Below are 17,762 nucleotides of genomic sequence, written 5' to 3' on the forward strand. Positions count from 1 at the left end.
CCACCATGAACACTGTAGTACATGAAGTCGAGGAGAGTGGAATTGGACTTTGCCCTAGACACTTACATTACTTACTTGATATTTGGTGATCTCCCCCAAACACAGCTGCACCGTGGTCGTCAATTTATGGCCTATTTTTCCTACAGATATTCTTCAAAAGAATAATATGGCCTCTTTAGTAAATATAATCTTTGAATTTCCTCTTGAATTAATTTTTATCTTCAATGTTTTTTTATATTTAAGGGGACTGGGGACCGAGTTGTAGATTTTGCTTGATAAAAACTTTGGCCCATCTTTTACTAAACTTGAATTGATTTGATCTAGATATATGTTGTTTTTTTGCCTCGATGAGTAGTTGTGTATTTGTATTGTTTTGAGGAAACGTGTTCGGGTTCTTCTTAACTATGAGGGCAGATTCCAAAATAAATATTGAAAAAAAAAATAAATAAATAAAATAAATAAATAAATAAAATAAATAAATAAAATAAATAAATAAAATAAATAAATAAAATAAATAAAATAAAATAAATAAATAAATAAATAAACAAAATAAATAAATAAATAAAATAAATAAATAAAATAAATACTGGCACTGTAAGGACTTTTTCTTCAACAAAAATGGTTTTACAACGGGCAAGGTATAGCATTATAAAATGGTTCTTATTATTCTTTTGAAGACACCAATGAATATTTAGGGCTAGAGACTCCAGTTAAACTAGGTATACTGTGTTACCTTACTTCTCATTGGAACAAATAGAACTAGTAGGTTAAATTTCTTAAAAGCTTAGTTTAATCTTTTCAGTTTACAATTCAAAGGCTTGTGTTTTTGTCATTTCAACACTTTACAAATACCAACGAAACTACAAGAACATTTTAGAACTGATGAATCACAATTTAGGTTGTGAATCATGAGTTATGGCAAAATATTAGTCTAGTTTTAAGACAATATTGTTTTACCACACACTATTGTTGTATATGAGTTTATTTCAGTTTTCATAAGCTTGTTGTGACCTCCTGTGTACATAGGTTTATAACAAATTTATTTAACTGTCAGTTATGTTTATTTATTAAAATCTATATACCAATTACAGCTTAAATTACTTCTTTTAATTATAATATTATTAATAAAGGGATAATAATCAGGACACAGTGGTTTTCATTTTTATTTTACATTAAAACATAACAATAATACTCTATTTTTAAAGTTACGTTATAATATAGTACAGTACAACAAAATAGCTCACTTATTTTGGTGTTATTAAATCATCTGGTGACCTCAGACGGTAGTTTCGCTCCCGTTGTCCGTGTAGAAGTCATTTCTGTGCTCCAACGTCTTTAGATTCCTCGCTTTGTCAACCTGTAATATTTGATATTTTATCAAAATGTGTGATTTTTACTTGCTTAAGGCATTTCCTACCAGGCATGCCACTCATATCTCAGGTATTTTGAAGGTAGTGAATGTGATGGGGTTTTTTTTTCATTCGACCAAAATAACTTTCATCGAACAGTTGTTAACTATGGTCTAAAGCTGAACCATCCCTGGTGAAAATAAAAGTTAAAGTGGTTTAGTATACGAAATTTTTGACATCAGCATGACTAAAAAGGAACAGAGCGATGTATTTAATAGGCTCATGCAAATTTAAGTAGATAATTATTTTAGAGGAAATAAAATGCGGTCATTTTGGGGTACATGATTATATTGTAATGAGAATAGTTGTCATATTTGGTTTCGGAATCATCAATCTTATCTTATGTTGATGGTTTGCAGTATTTTTACTAGATTTATTTTTTAAACTCTAAGAATGGATGAATGAAGCTATCACCGAATTTCTATAAAACAACAAAAAGCTAAATTATAATCATAAAACTAGGATTATATTAATGAAACTAATATGCTGCATTGCAAAGAATTACACTTAGCAGAATCTAAAAAATGTTTATAAAATCAATAACTATACTCTTAACAGCAAAGAACAATTCCAGTTTAAGCCTGTACCATAGATTAGTTCTAGATGTTATGATTTGTAACCAAAAGCCTGCTGCATACGTTCAATTTGGATTTTCATTTCAGCTTATCATATGGAATTTTAAGTCAAATTGAATCTATGTGCAGGCATTAGGTTTTTTTAAGAAAACTTTTTAATCATTGTCAATAGCAAAAAACTACATAAACTGATGCTTATTTTAAGATGAAGAATGCTTACAGGAATAAAAACGGATCATGAAAACTTTCCAAGAAAAATTCTTTCATTGGTGAAGTGTTTATTTAAGGTATGGTGTAAGAAAGGACCGTGAACAGCTGTACCCAAAACACCCTCCAAAACCAGAAACCAAGAGACAGAAGAAGAGACATCAAACAAGCGTCAGCGGCGAAGCGGTAGAAGCTGCTGCGCTCTGGAGGGACAAACAGACTCTACTCACAATCAGAATCATCCCTTGTGTTAGGGGTCTGACCCCACCTTGATTGTCACCCTCCCATCATCCTCTTCCTGTTCCGCCATCGGAGCCAACCTCACTTTCTCTTCATCCGTCGCCGCCTCCTTCGACAATGACCTCTTCTTCAGTTTTATCCTGAAAATTATTAGTTTTTGGTGAAAATATAAAACTAAAAACGTTCAAACTATTTCTCACTCTACACACTAGGGAACCCCGGTTTAAGATGGCAAAGGTTTTATGGCACTGGGCAAATTGTAGGAGCGGCGACCATAAGAACAAAACGGTAAAAAACTTAACTTTCCATTAACCCAGGAAGGAAGGGTTAATTAATCAGGTGGTGACTGCTGACATCAAAGAAGTGACTGTTCCAACTTCTTTACTATCCTGCCTAGGATCTTTACTTCCTACTTCTTTCCACTTCTTTCTACTTCTTTCTTTTGTTTCTACTTCTTTACTATCTGTGTTCCACCTATCGTAGTGGAGGGAGGAATCCACCATTATAGTCTCTAGGTGCTTAAATTCGTCCTTGACATTAGACAGTTTTGCACTGTGTGCAAATATGTTGCATTCAGCACTGGACCGCCGACCAGGTCAACCCAGTCTTTGAGCTCATTGTTTCATTTCTCAGTAGCAGATCTGACTCATTGACATTGTATTGTATTGAGAAAATTAATTTCCAATAGTTAAAAGAAATTGCAAACAGTAAAGAATACGCAACTTACAATTTTTGGCAAGTAATCAAACAAATCAAACAGAATAAAGAAATTTCTTCATGTACATAAACATATGTTAACTCATCACCACTTTCCCATAACTTGAAATCCATTATCACAAACATCAAAATAGATATTTTCCTACAGTCACCCGACAAAGTTGGCTTCCTTGTACTGTTTATAGTACAGAAAGCTGCTAATTGCTGCATATTTATACTTTGCCGTACGGTTTATACTTTGTCGTACGGTTTATACTTTGTCGCACATCAGGATTCCAACGAAACAACACAAAACAGCGTGGTTCTATTATGCACGTAATCCATGTACGCTTGGAAATAGGTTGGCAACACTTAAAGATAATAATACTATGAGCAGCTGATTGACTATTATAACTACTATTTAACCTGTCATTTCGTGTTTATAGTTTCGGTATTTCTGAACTTTCTGGACTTTTCTTTTAAACGTTTTTAAAACATTCCTATGATCTTAATAAACAAGAAAATACCATTAAAGCTTTTTTTTAGGCGCGGAAACCACTTAAAATTAAAAAAAACATATGGAACTATATTCTCAAAACGCGGAGCACATTTCTTGCCGAGGAAAAATAGCGGAGTGATACGGACCGCGGGTACTACTTTCTCTAGGGCACCATTTGTGTTGCCAGCTGAACCTAAAAACGTGTTGTATAGTGTTTGAAAGACTAATTATTTATACGCTTTATAGTGACTGTAGGAAAAATATAATGTGTAACACGAGTGAAGAAGGCCTTTGCTGCACTCGAGATCATTCCGCACGAGCCGCTTGCTCTCGTGTGCAGCAAAGTGCCACTTTCACCACTAGTTACACAAATAACTATTTAAATACTTACGAATTGTGTTTCTTTTCACTTTTGTTCATGTTTACTTGTTTCCAAATGCCAGTTTTGGGAACCTCTTCAGATATGTTAATGGAAGTTAGAGGTATCTTCATTATATTTCCGTTTGCTAAAGGAATTTGTAGGTTGTCATCCATTCCTTGTTTTTCTTCCTAAAATCAAAGTCACTTATGAAGGGAATGCCATAGGGTGTTTGCAAGTTGTAAATCTTTTAATTTAATTACTTAATCATGGTTAAAAAAATAATTTTTGAATGCACAATTTTGGTAACAACTAACCCAGTACATATGGCTTCTTATGGTACTTCTTATGGCTTTTTAGAAATTATTTATGAGGGACACTTTACCTCAGGGCCTAATTCCTTCTCATCTTCTTCCGTCCTTTTTATAGTTTCTGGCATCACGTCATCCAGAATCTTGAGCTCCCTCTGAGTGAAGATGAAATCCAACGATTTTCTTATTCCAATCATTACAACCAACTGAAAAAGATAATTTCAATTTGTTTAGATGAAGAACACATTTTTATCTTTATCAATTATAAATTAAATAAGTCAAATTATATATCCACTCTAAGGTGTTCCCATAAAGTACAGGAAATGATTAACATGGTTACAGATGATTGATTTCGGTTAAAGACTCCACTCATAATCAGACCCAATAAATAAGAAAAAACAATTCTATTAAAAAGGTTCAATACTATATTTGAAAGATTCTTTTTATTCTTGCCCTTACCATACAAATGAATTGAGTGAATGAGTGCTATTGAAATACACATCCTCTAATCAAATAAAATTTCCACTACATTATACTGTGTTATCTGTCAAGGCCTGTAACATTTTAAAACAGTTTATCAATCAGTCCGTGTGGGCTTTTTGTTACCATCCAAGTAAAATTGTATACAGGTGTTTCAGTTTCACAGGCACTACAAACAGAAGTGTTTCCTAAAAAAATATATAAAACAGCAAAAAAGGATTCAATGCTCTAGAGTATACACGGTTTAACTTATTTTCTGGTAAGAAATTCTATTCTATCAAGCATCAAAAAAGAACAGCTTGAACGTCAAAATGCTGTTAGAAAGCATTATTGGATGCTGTAACTGAATCAATAACTGATACTTATCCTCAAAGGGCAACCTTAATATATATATTTTTTTTTATTTGAACCCTTCTCTTTTATTATTTTGCTACCTAGCCAATGATAAAAATTAACACTAATTTGACATTACAGCAGGGTCTCTCTAGTAAATAAGCCCAGCGGGCCTGGGCCCAGCGGTGCAGGAGGTTTAAGGTTCGTTGGGGGCGTTTCCGAGCGAGGAAAGGGGGGCAATTATCTCTTGGGACCATAGTGTGTCCCATGTAAACCCCGGGCCTGCATTATCAGCAATTCAATTACACAGAAATTAACAGATGCAAAATTCACTGCTACAAGACTTTTCCATTATTGGTATTTGATTCTTTCATTTAAATAAAAACAGACAAAACTGTTTTGCTAATAAGTACACTAAGGAGCTAGAGAAAATCAAAAACTTACCATGAGAGGGAAGAGAATGGAAGTTTTCTGGAAAGACTTGATGAGCCAGAGCATGACCAAGCATGCAAACTGTATACACGTGAACATGTGAACCCTCTTTATTGGTACCTGAAAATATTCATGAAAGATATTAATAAAACATAAGATTAGACATAAAGTCTTCTTAAAAATCAATTCTTGCAGTTTCTTAACCCCAGCAATAGAGGCTTGATACTAACAATTGTAGTAAATTCCTGCACAATCTGTATTCTTTATTGTACTACTGTATAATACGTCCCACCATGTAAGCTGGAAACAAAACTCAGCTTGGATGTTCTGTCATTAGAGTTCCTTTATATGTTTCATATTTTACCTGTATGTGATATCACAGAGAATTAAGGTACGGAGGAGACACGCTTCAGAGACAACCGTGCGCTTTCATATCTTGTATGTCATGAAGAAAAGAAGAGCCAGAGCAGCGATTGTGCAAAATTTCTTATCTCACAAGGTACAGGGTCTTTCCCCATCGTGAACGTTGTAGTGCATGAGGCAATGAGGCGGTGGTTGCGGATTATGCCCTAGACCCCAGCACTAGTGCTAGACATTACAATTATATACAATTTAAAGTTTCCTCTGCAACATACTTCTCTATGGCAATACATAGATGAATCATCTTTTACAGTTACAAAAATCCACCAACCTTCCTCAAGAACATGTAGTCTGGCTGATACTTGGCTGGCATGAACATGATGAGTATCCTGTCAAAGAACTGTAGACCCTTGAGGGAAGCTACGCCCATGTAGAGGAACACTCCGAACAACACCGGCATGGGGATGTGACGCAACACGGGCGTGATGGTCACTGATAGGCCGATCATCAGGAAGATCAGGATGTGAGTCACTCGCTGTTCCCTGGCAACACATAGTGAGAGAAACTGTGCGTAATCTTTAACAGAGGATTTCACTGTAAACAAGCCTTTGTAAGAGGAAGAAAATGAACAAGCTGTCACAATGTCAGCAAGTCCTTTGCTGTCTAATCTGAACAGCTTCCGGGCTTTATGTCTTTGGACTATGGTGCCACTCAATTTGGTCTGTACTCTTCTTGAATGAGTGCAGACAGGGTCGAAGTAAGTGGGGTCAAATGTTTGGTATGAAACAATTTTTGAAACCACAATTGAATATTAAAAAAAAAACAGCCAATCATGCTTACCTACATTATTGAATGCATAATTGACCAATAGTAAAGCCAATCGGCTGTTACATTTACTGGAATCCACTCACTCTCTTATTTATTTATAATTCTAAAACATTTACTTGTAGTCTAGTAACTAGAATCATAGACTAAAGAGAATTCTCCTTAGCCTATGCTAGAATCTAGTAGATTCTCAATTCTCATTATAATTGTTCTCTTATCTGCCAAGAAAGAGTAGTTTACTATGCATAGGGTGTAATAGTTTAATGTACTTTTCTATTTAATGGGTTCTATTTAATGGGTTTGGGGTGAAATTGAACTGGAGTCTGTAGAGCTTTTGGATATTCAAATGTTGGAACTAGTGAATCGTACACATTTTACCATCTATAACCTAGCATTGTCAGACTGACTCTAAACTTAGCATTCTCTAAACAATTCATTCTCCACTACAGCAGAGTTATAAAAGCGTTAATTGAATTCATGGTTGAATATTTACAACTTTTACTGTCCATCACCTTCATTTACTTTATCAAAAATTTACCCATATCATAACCTTCAACCAACCTGACTCCTAGGAACTGTGGTTTGTCCCCAGGCGCAGCACACTCAGACTCCAGCTTGAGTGAGTTGACGTGATTGATGGACAATACGGTGGCCGCCACGAACCATGGCAGACCCATGATAGAGCATACAGCAATCAGGATGCAGAGCACAAACAGGTCTAGATGATACCCACATCCTTTCTGGAACATTTCCAGATACAACTTAGATGCAACGGTAACATGGTTGTTTGAATATGATGTTTACATTAGTAAAGTGTTCTGGGTGACATGTTCAATATTTAAGATAAGGTACATGTCGTAGTTATATATTGCTTAATCAAGATTTAGAGTTTGTTTCGGTATTAAAAAAACATTCTAACATATCAGACTATCTTTTTTGTTGTTGCCGGTGTTCTTGAGTAGGTAAGATTTTTGTTGTCACCCTATACATTTTGCTAACTATAAAAACCCTGGGAACACAGCAACAAACCGGCAACACTATAGAGATTAAAGCACCCGACGATCACAAACCAGGAAAGTTCAAACTACCCTCATGGCCCAAGCATTCTAAAATTCCATTAGTCTAAGAAATGAAACAAAAGGAAAATAGACCTCCCGCCGTGACTTCACCACAAGTCTGTGGTCACGTAATCCGATCGACCCAATCACGATACTAGTGGGGTGTGAGTAAATATTTTTTTAAATATAGACATAATGATAATATGTTAACTTAAGAAGACTCCTGAATACCCCACAAAAGCTAGAAAATGCATACAGAGACACAAATATCTTACCTACTCAACAACACAGGCAACAAACCAAGGTAATCTAATATATCTCAAGTTCTTGAAACTGGGATTGCAACAATAATATTCTAACATATAAAATAGATGAACACAGAACACTTTCAATGATACACAGTTACAATGACTAACAATCATAGTTCTAATGTTTCAAGGTTATGCTTGATTGAAAATCTTATTAGGACACATTGGAAAGTCTTCTTGTTTAAAGACATCTTATTAGGTTGAGGAATTCTTATTCAAGGAAAAAATGATTGATTCCGTACCTTGAGCTTGTTTTCCTTGCGGTTAACTATAACAGCAGTGATCTGTTGGTCCATGAAGATGAGGATGGTGCCCAGAAGGGCAGGAAGCACGGCCAGAGGGATGGTCCAGATGGGGTTCTTCCAGGGAGAGACAACCCAGCCTCGACCAGGCAGAGTTGGTTTGAACTCACTCGGCACCTGAGCAAAAACACTCCTTAAATACTGTGGTGCCAACGTATTTAAAAATGCCAGAGTAAACAAACAAAACAATAATCCTTGTAGGGTAGAAAACCCTAACGTATTTCAAATTACCTGAGGCAGGTAACCTGTGCTACTGGCTTTGTGTAAACACGGCTTTAACGTACTTTGAAGACACATCTACATTTACATTAGTGTGAAATCATTGACTATTTTAATCATATAACGGATGGGAGAACTCATATGGTACAAAGAGAAGTGGGTTTATCAAACCAAACATGAACAAAATATTGGGAAATCTACTAGCTGTTCAGTATAATCTATCCACCCATGTTATTTTGTATATTTTAATCCTAGTGAATGCACAATTAACAAGTTATGATAGCTTTCCCCGATCTTTGGGGCTTAATAAATAGAGGTGGCAAAAAAAACAGCTGATTTGAGTAACACAGCTGTGCTGGGAATTTCACTCCATTCCCAGGGCCGGATTTCCCAATAGGCCCGGTAGGCCCGGGCCTATGGGCGCAAGGTCCCAGAGGGCGCACGGCCGAGAGTATTTTTTTTTATACCTAGGCTATCTAAAAATAAAAACAATAAATAGTCACAGTTGATAAAAAAACTCCAAAGCATTGTGATTCTGAAGTTCATAAGAAGAAATAATTGTTACGAAATCTAAACTATTTTTCAGAATTACGCATCAATTTCGTTTCAAAATTGGTAACGAACATTGGTTATACGGGAGTAGGCTGTAGGGATGTTGACGTTTACGAACGCCCAAGGAGTACGCATCGTATTGCCACTGCACTGCCACTATGCTGGTTTGGGCTCGGCACTACTGATCAGAGTGATTAGGGGCGCATGCGTGCTAGACATTGTTACTACCCTCACCTCACAAAACAAAAGTTATTAACTAATCTTTTGATTAGTTTACAACAATCTGCAGGATCAAGTTAATAAGTTGTGTTGAATATTAATACAACGATGAATTTACCATTAAAATTAACCAAAAAATATTAATCTCAGTTTGCATTAGAAAAATTCAATACCCTCCAAAGCACCAATAATGCTGTCATTTTCTCCTCAGACCTAAGGATCGACGGTTGGCCGGAATATTTCTCTCTTTTGCTTTGGACATATATAACCTACATGCAGTACGACCATAGATTAAATATAACTCAAGTCGACTTCTTATGACATTGTTAATTCAAAATTTTTTCATGTCTAGTTCATGTTGGTGACACTGGACGTTAGTTTTGACGTAATTTTGTTTCCATTATTTTAGGGTTAGTTCTATGATGTGTGTTTCAATTTCTTGTAATATAACCAGGAGACGACCTATTGTTGATGATTAGATCGTTTTAGCGAATTTCCCTATAGGGAAGTAGCTATTACCGTAGGTGGCACGGTAAGACCTAGACCCGGGACCGATTTACTTTTTCATTTTGATGTCCCCAGAGGCCAAAAACACTATTCGTTCAAATTTTTATATATGTATATATATATATATATATATATATATATATATACTTTTGTGCCCACCCGGTTTGGCAGTCAGTGCGCTGGTAATTTACTCGGTGTGGCAGTCACCCGCCCGAAAGCCAGTCAGCTCTCCCATAAGCCAGTCAGGTATGGCTTCCCGTGCACTTTATACGTATGAAAACAGCAAACCGGTGCTGCTGCCTGTGACGATAAGCGTAACTGCAATACCAATGCGGAGACTGTCTCATCGTGTGTTCTATCGTGGAGTAGTGTACGGCACCCTCATCGCCTACTTTGTAGCGGTAACACCCAGCGGTCTGTAACCATCGTTTACTCCTTGTTACTATTTTTGTTGGGATAGTGATTAACTACGTGTTAATGTTTAAACACGTTCATACTCCAAATAAATATGATGCACCTCTAATAAGGATCGTCGAATATTAATTAATTATAATTGGTTGAATCTTGATCCTACCAATTCATCATCTCATATTTTAAGTTATTTGAATTTTTTTTTACCTTCAGTTGAAATTTTACTCAACTTCTCTTTTATACAATATTTTATATCCTAGTACAATATTTACAGTGTTTCCACGGACCGGGAACTATACGGATTTTCTTTATCTCGAGAAATATACGTGAATCTTGTCCGAGATACGGGAACTGTTTTTTACGCAATTGCGTAACGCGAAGGAGTAACTATTTCAAATGGCAACGATATTATTCTATCTGATAAGAATAACCATGAAACTACACTCGAAAGATAAAAGGTTTTTAAAATAATTTTAATTTTACAAACAAACTATTACAGGAATTCTATTTTGGGACGGAATGAAGGAAGCAACAAAAAGTGGTCACGAGTGCAAATGCGGGGGGGGGGGGGGAGGGGGGTACAATATAACAAACGCCAGAAACGATTATTTGTTTACTTTTCAGATTCCTTATCAAATCTCTCTCTCTCTCTCTGGCTCTCTAACGATGTACAGATTTGGTGACTTTACGATTTAAGTTTTCCTACAATTATTTCAGTTCAATCACATGCCTATCCTTATGGTTTCCTATCTATTATTTTTCAAAATAAATAGTAAAGCTGGTTAAACTATTTTTTATTTTATTTTCTTGAAACCAAACACTCTTTACCATCCGGTATTCTGCAGAGTCATATGTTTAACACTGTGTTTATAAAAATTGAATGGCCACACAATTTCGTGTTTTTTTTTTAAGTAATAGTAACTGGAATATTTATATATACCAATAAGTGCTGCAAGCTGTAATAAATGCTTCTGATTTATATCAAAATAAGTTATAATTTATTTTGTATAATACATCGGTCATTGAATACAAACCATAATGGGTTTTCTATTTGCAACTTTAACTTGCAAATACTGTACAGTAGAACCTCGCTTAACTGGAGTCGCATCATCATGATGCCTATATATTATATAACCTCACAAATCCCAAGAAAATGTTTTATGAAATGTGTTTTTCAGTATAATATTTCGATATGAACAATATATTTAACTATTTACGGTAATGTTTATGTGCAGTAGGTTCCCAATTATTGAAATATTACAGTTCATTTGACAAAATTAAGATGGAAGCAAAACGGAGAAATATCGATCAGTAGCGTCAAGGTCAAGCTATACGCTCGCATTTACAGACTGACAATCTTGCACTGACACTGACATACTGACAATCGTCTGCTCCTGTCTGCTATCACAACACTACAACATTTTGTGGTTGGGTCGTTGGGTGATTAGTAACCATGACAACTTGTGGATGGAGAGAAACCAAAGAAAGAATAGAACAAAGAGGGTAGATTGAGTTTATTTGATATCTAGTCCTAAGCTTATAGCCGTCTTAAGGCAAACATAACCAAAACCTAACCACAGAGATATAAATATAAGTGATATAAATATAAACACTCATTCTCTGTAGGCCTAAAGCTACCTATCTATATTTTTTTGGGTTAGGATTAATACTTTTTTGAGAGAGTGTCATTATGTACTGAGCACACTTAGATGATACAGGGTATCAGTGATTTATGAAATTATTTATTTATAAAAAGCAACCTAACGGAGTTACCTTAATGATGCACCCAGTATTTAATACAAAAATTAAAGCTTATGCCTATGTATATTAGTTTTAAAACGGAGTAGAATAAGGCACGTATAATCTAGATTAGGCATTGATTAGTGTTTATAAACTTAACATGGATGAACCACTAAGTCAAGCTACTAATCCAGTTGTTCAGGCTAGGCTAAACTGAGCTCTGAAAGCATCCATCTCAAAACGGCCACAACTTAAGAACAGATCCTAGAATTTGATTTATTTTAAACTTTATTTTTCTGAAATAGGTAGCTAAACTGTCCAGTGCAATCATCCCACACTGCAAATAGCAACACTCAAAAAAACGCAGATTTTAATTTAAACGAATCTTCTGAAAGTGACGAAGATGACTTTTAATTTTTGTTTAGACGTTACGACATTAAAGTGATTTTTCGGTGTTATGCTATCAGATACCTACATGTAATATATCAAGTTGAAGAGAATTTATTACACTACATATGTAGTCTGTTTTATAGCTTGAATATACATATAACTCTTAAATAATCTATTAATAAAATTGGTTTTGACATAAAAATTAGAAAAACAATTGATATTCCCTTTATTACTAACTAACGGTTAATTTTATCGAACTAGTGTATATGACGACATTTGTAGCACATATATAGAGCTTTAGTTCAAAAAAAGAAACAATGAAATAGGGTGGATAGTTCCAGAGATATAGTTGGTTTTCTAAAACTCGACATCCGCCATTTTGGATTGGCCGCCATTTCTATTAGCTACCACTTTGAGATGGCAATCATGATTTTTTGACATCCTAATAGACCCGTATAACTTTGGTGAAAAGGAAAATTAGTACCCCCAAATTATACCATATCCTTCAATTTGGCTAGTTGGCCCATGGACTATTAGTTAGGTAAGCTAGTGGTAGGTTACAACTAATTATTATCCCTGTGACCGATTCAGTGTAACATCTGACATCAGTCAGAATCAGACGACATTATTGACAATGACACAACTCGATAACTGACGAAAAGAGTAATTTAGTGATAATAATTATCATAAAAAGCGTTGGTACGTTACAACTAATTATTATCCCTGTGACCGATTCAGTGTAACATCTGACATCAGTCAGAATCTGACGACATTATTGACAACGACACGACTCGATAACTGACGAAAAGAGTGATTTAGTGATAATAATTATTATAAAAAGCGTTAAAAATAAAAAATAAAATGTATCGCTCGTTTATATTGGCAAAAGTATTGAATAAACAGTAATACAGCTGAGGATAATGTAAGAATATTCTTTTAATGGATTAGAAACTCATTACTCTAGAAAGTTTTATAATGTAATACAAATTCTTATACATCAAACTATTTAATGAAGTGGAGCAAAGTCGAGTCGTCCTCTTTCTCTCTGTCTCGAGTTGACAAAATTGTATGTCAGAAGCTAATACACATCAGAAGTACAACAGTTACCTCGGAAAGTGCTTCAAGAGCTTTCTGCGCATGCGCAAGCTGAGGTGCCCGTGGGTACAGAACGCCGAGTTATGTCTTAAAATGTAAACAAATGACAATAATGGCGGAATGTTTTCTCATAAGGCCCATGTTAAATTTTCAAAAGTTTGTACTAATATTATGGCGAAAATAGAATTTTCCCGGCTATACCACTGGTCTAGAACTTATTTTTGACCCAGAACTTAGTTATTCCGTAAAAATAAACGTTTTTGTTACTGCGAACTTGCGTTTGCTATTTTATATTCAGGTTGGATTTATTTAAAACTAAACATAACAAACTCATTCGTGGTCAAAAATCCCCCTCTTCCAAGTAAGGCTCTAACGGCACATTGCAAAACGAGAAAGTTGAAATTCTCAGAAGTCATCTGAATGTTCCTCTCCCTTTGCGCGCATCCCTTGCAGTGATTCAATGGTGTCAGATTCAGACCAGCTTGTCGAGCAACTCTGTCGAGTGCTTGAAACTGTGCAAATGTAGTCTTCTTCTATAGAAATAAAATTACAGTTTTGTCTGTCCATTGCGTAGAATCATGCAGTTTTTGGTTATTTTTACGTTTCTAGGCTATGAAGGCTCAAACGAGTCTCATCTCAATTTCTGTCTGTCTGTCTTTCTGTCTGTACCAACAAAATGTAAATTTACGCTGCCTACTCCGAGAAAACTATATTACCGATTATGATTCAAATCTTTTTCCTGCATTCACTGGATTGGTTATAGTGAGTTTGGCTATTAAAATATGGCCTCGCTACTTTGGCGGTGGTATTTCACTGTTAGTAGGGTAGTGATTAATATTAAAAAAAGTATCACAATTTAAAACTTATCTTGCCTGCCATAGTTAGTAAATAATCAAAAATAGGATTTTTCAAGATATGTTTGGCCTACAGGATGTTTTAGCGAATTGTATCACTCAGTTTATAGTCCTACGTAAACCAAATTTACTCCCATGTGCCTATGGGAGTTTTGGTTTTTCTTATCCGAGTTCGTTTCGCTCTTCCACCCGACCGATTTTCATGATTGAAGCCTCAAATTGAAGGTATGCACGCAGAGATTTCACATCAAGTATCAGCATATTGATATTTATTTATTTAATAATGGTATTTATTTCAATACTGCGGGGCAGCATAGGTCCTCTAGTCTTATATATATGTATTTTTAAAAAATGGTTTTTATTTTCCGAGTTCGTTTGGCTCTTCTACCCGACCGATTTCCATGATTGAGGTCTTATGTTTAAGGAATGCTCGCACAGATTTCACATAAAGTATCGGCAATATTTATCTAATGTATTACTCCACCAAAAATATATATTTGACTTTTTTAAATTTCTACTTCGATTTAAGATGCATTTCACCAGTTACAATTTTATCTAATCCTATATATTTTGGTCTAAGAACCTTCAGTGAAATACCGGCTTTAATTTAAGCTATTAGTTATTGAAATCGGACGAGTTTCAAGCAAACACAAGATGAATAACCAAAATATAGCTTATTTTTCATAAGGTTTTTCTATGGTTAAAAACCAATAGTTCCACTATTATTTATGTAATAGATTTAAAATAATCCGTGAATTATATTAATTTGAGCTATTAATCTTTGGCTTTAATTTTAACTAACTATTAATCTTTTGAAACAGTTAAGTCCAAGATACTGTATTACTCGATAAAAAATCTTAAATTTGACATAAATCAAAGGCATATCTTTTAGTGGAGACCTAGGTTTCTACGTCAAATCGTTATCGTCAGTCCTGTTGTATCATAAATTTGATTATTTCTAGGATATGCTATGTTATTTTAAAGCTGCGTAGCAGCACGAGTCCGCTAGTTTTGTTTAAATTTCAAATCACACTTAATTTTATATAGTTAACCCTCTTTCTAGTATTTGTCCAAAAAAGGACACGAAAAGTTGACGTGTGGGATAGCAATGTCATGTTTTTACATTTCGGACATTGGACAAAACAATTAAATATTGTAACCAGCAAACGGCCTCAAACCGTAAAAAGAAAATTCAACGCTGGATGACACGTGTTGAGAACATTTGGTTTTTCTTTAATTTACGGTATAATATAGTATAAAACATCTACCATATCCATAATAATGTTATAATCCATAATAATGTTATGTCCATAATAATGTCAGAACACTGAGTCAATGTCTTTTCCCCGGTTATCAATCCAAAACTCAATAGAAATTGTATACACAAAGAAGCTCTATTTTCATTTACGGTTACCCTACACATTATTGCACTTGCGATTAATTAAATCCGTTATGTAAGGAAAAATGGTTTTAATCCAACTTGGTTTGGATTTGCTTTTGAAACTTCATCTGAAATGATTGCGGTATTTGTAAACAATATTCAATGTAAACATATCAGTGACAGTTAGAGAAAAATAATCTTGATCCGAACAGCTGTTCGCTATTTCATATGATGATTATGTGATAAACATTGTGAGAAAACTTGACAAAAACGCACAAAATTGGGTTTTAAACGTCCGTAAGTTTTTTTACAAAGTAGTGAGGCCATATTTTAATAGCTAAAGACACTTTCGCCAATCCAGTGAATACATTAAAATGATTCGAGGATCTTAATAGGTACTCTCGTTTTTCAGGAGAAGGCCGCGTAAAATGGCCTTTGGACCGTGACAGACGGAAGATAGACAACAACGGAATTGAGATAATAATTGATGATTGAGATAATAACGGAATTGAGATGAAACTTTTTTCGTATTCTTGAATGTTTAAAACGTAAAAATAATCTAAAAATTGATGATTCTGAGCAATGTACAGACAAAACTCTAATTTTATTTATATAGATTAGTACCTGTGGTGATTTTTATTAGAAATTTATTGAAGTAAATAAACAGCAAAGTTAAAAACCATCCGACCAGTGTTTTTATTTAAAAAGTACGTAGGCCTATTTGATTGGCTTTGTTTTCTGAACTAAAATATCTATTTCCTGATCTATTTTTAGTTCCTGGTTTCGAAACATAATTTGGCAAAACAATTATTTATTCATTAAACAACTTGATCGAAAAATAATTTCTAAACATTGGAGGACAATTAAAAAACTTTTGAATTCTAATAAACCTAGCTGCCGTACCTGTGTTTTACATCAGAGAGTATTTTGAAGAGAAAAAGTTTGATACACGTCACATATTTCAAATCCCACTCCAAACACGTCATGTTAAAACGTTTACATCCTTAAATTAAGAAAGTCACAATCTCCAATTAACAGGCCCGTAGCAAAAGTTAAAGTTTCACAAATCGAATCGTTTCTACCTTTTGGACCGCAAAATCAAAGCACTGCATTAACAGCATTTACAGCTGACTTCGTTAAACATTCTGTTATCTACATTCTTCAAAAATGTAAACATTGTGAAACTTTGGAATCCCATGGGGCGTAACTCAAAGAAAACACAGTAAATGTAATCGGTATATTTGATAACCAGGTACAGGGCTACCTCTTGAATTGATATAGATAATAAATCGAAAAATAAAGAAATATAAGTTGATTGATTATTGGCTCTTACAAAAGGGTAAACAATCAAGGAAAATGATTTAATTAAGTAACCACACATCACTGAGTCTATATCTTCATTCTTTCTTGTAAAAATCGCTTTGATTGTGGCTATATAAAATAGGGAAGTAAGATTTCACTGTACAACGAGCTCAAAAAGCTCGAGAACCAGCAATAAGATGGAAATAACCGGCAGAACCTTTAACCATCCACTGGCTCGCTAGTCGCTACCCCAGGTCGGTCGGTAGCCGGGTAGCCCATCAATGGAACCCGTTAGGCCCGCCCCGACCTCTCGCCGCAAGAGAGACAAGAATTTTGCCTTGTTCCACGCGCCTTTGATTGTTTGAGGCGGGAAAACTATTTGTGTGCTATGGCCCGTGCAACACAGTATATTGTTTTCGTATTACTTGGCCTTTTTCCAAGATTACGGTGACCGTTAACTTATTTTATGGACTCCCTTGGAGAATAATTCAAAACTACAAAGAACATTTCTAATCCCACAGTATACTGGCTATTTAAATTATAAACACTTTGGTGTTTGAAAAATATTTTTGGACGATAAATTTTGCAGCTATTTAAAATCATCCAAGATGGCCGCTTGCCTCCAAGGACTCAACAATAGGCCTAATTGTGCGACTATGAAGCAATAACTTCCCACCTTGCGCTTGCGAATTAGTTCGG

The 17,762-nt window shown here is 34.9% G+C and overlaps 1 protein-coding gene across 7 annotated transcripts in view; it reads right to left on the reverse strand.

Moving 5' to 3' along the window:
• Positions 1–1,155: 1,155 nt before the first annotated feature.
• Positions 1,156–17,762, reverse strand: part of LOC129001267 (sodium bicarbonate cotransporter 3-like) — a 122,346-nt gene continuing 105,739 nt past the window's right edge. For 6 of the 7 annotated variants that reach the window (XM_054428505.1, XM_054428507.1, XM_054428504.1 and 3 more), the window contains 8 exons: positions 8,334–8,510; positions 7,287–7,465; positions 6,232–6,442; positions 5,553–5,660; positions 4,370–4,501; positions 4,018–4,175; positions 2,460–2,571; positions 1,156–1,357 (listed from right to left, as the gene is read on the reverse strand). In XM_054428505.1, the coding sequence (XP_054284480.1) occupies positions 1,277–1,357; positions 2,460–2,571; positions 4,018–4,175; positions 4,370–4,501; positions 5,553–5,660; positions 6,232–6,442; positions 7,287–7,465; positions 8,334–8,510 (1,158 nt within the window). In that variant the 3' untranslated portion in view covers positions 1,156–1,276. Of the gene's footprint in view, positions 1,358–2,421; positions 2,572–4,017; positions 4,176–4,369; positions 4,502–5,552; positions 5,661–6,231; positions 6,443–7,286; positions 7,466–8,333; positions 8,511–17,762 lie in introns of all 7 variants that reach the window. The other variant, XM_054428506.1, reaches the window with a different exon arrangement.

Source organism: Macrosteles quadrilineatus, unplaced genomic scaffold (genome assembly GCF_028750875.1).
Source record: "Macrosteles quadrilineatus isolate MER2022 unplaced genomic scaffold, UCM_ALF_1.0 Scaffold_8__2_contigs__length_117827958, whole genome shotgun sequence".
Classification (NCBI taxonomy): domain Eukaryota; kingdom Metazoa; phylum Arthropoda; class Insecta; order Hemiptera; family Cicadellidae; genus Macrosteles; species Macrosteles quadrilineatus.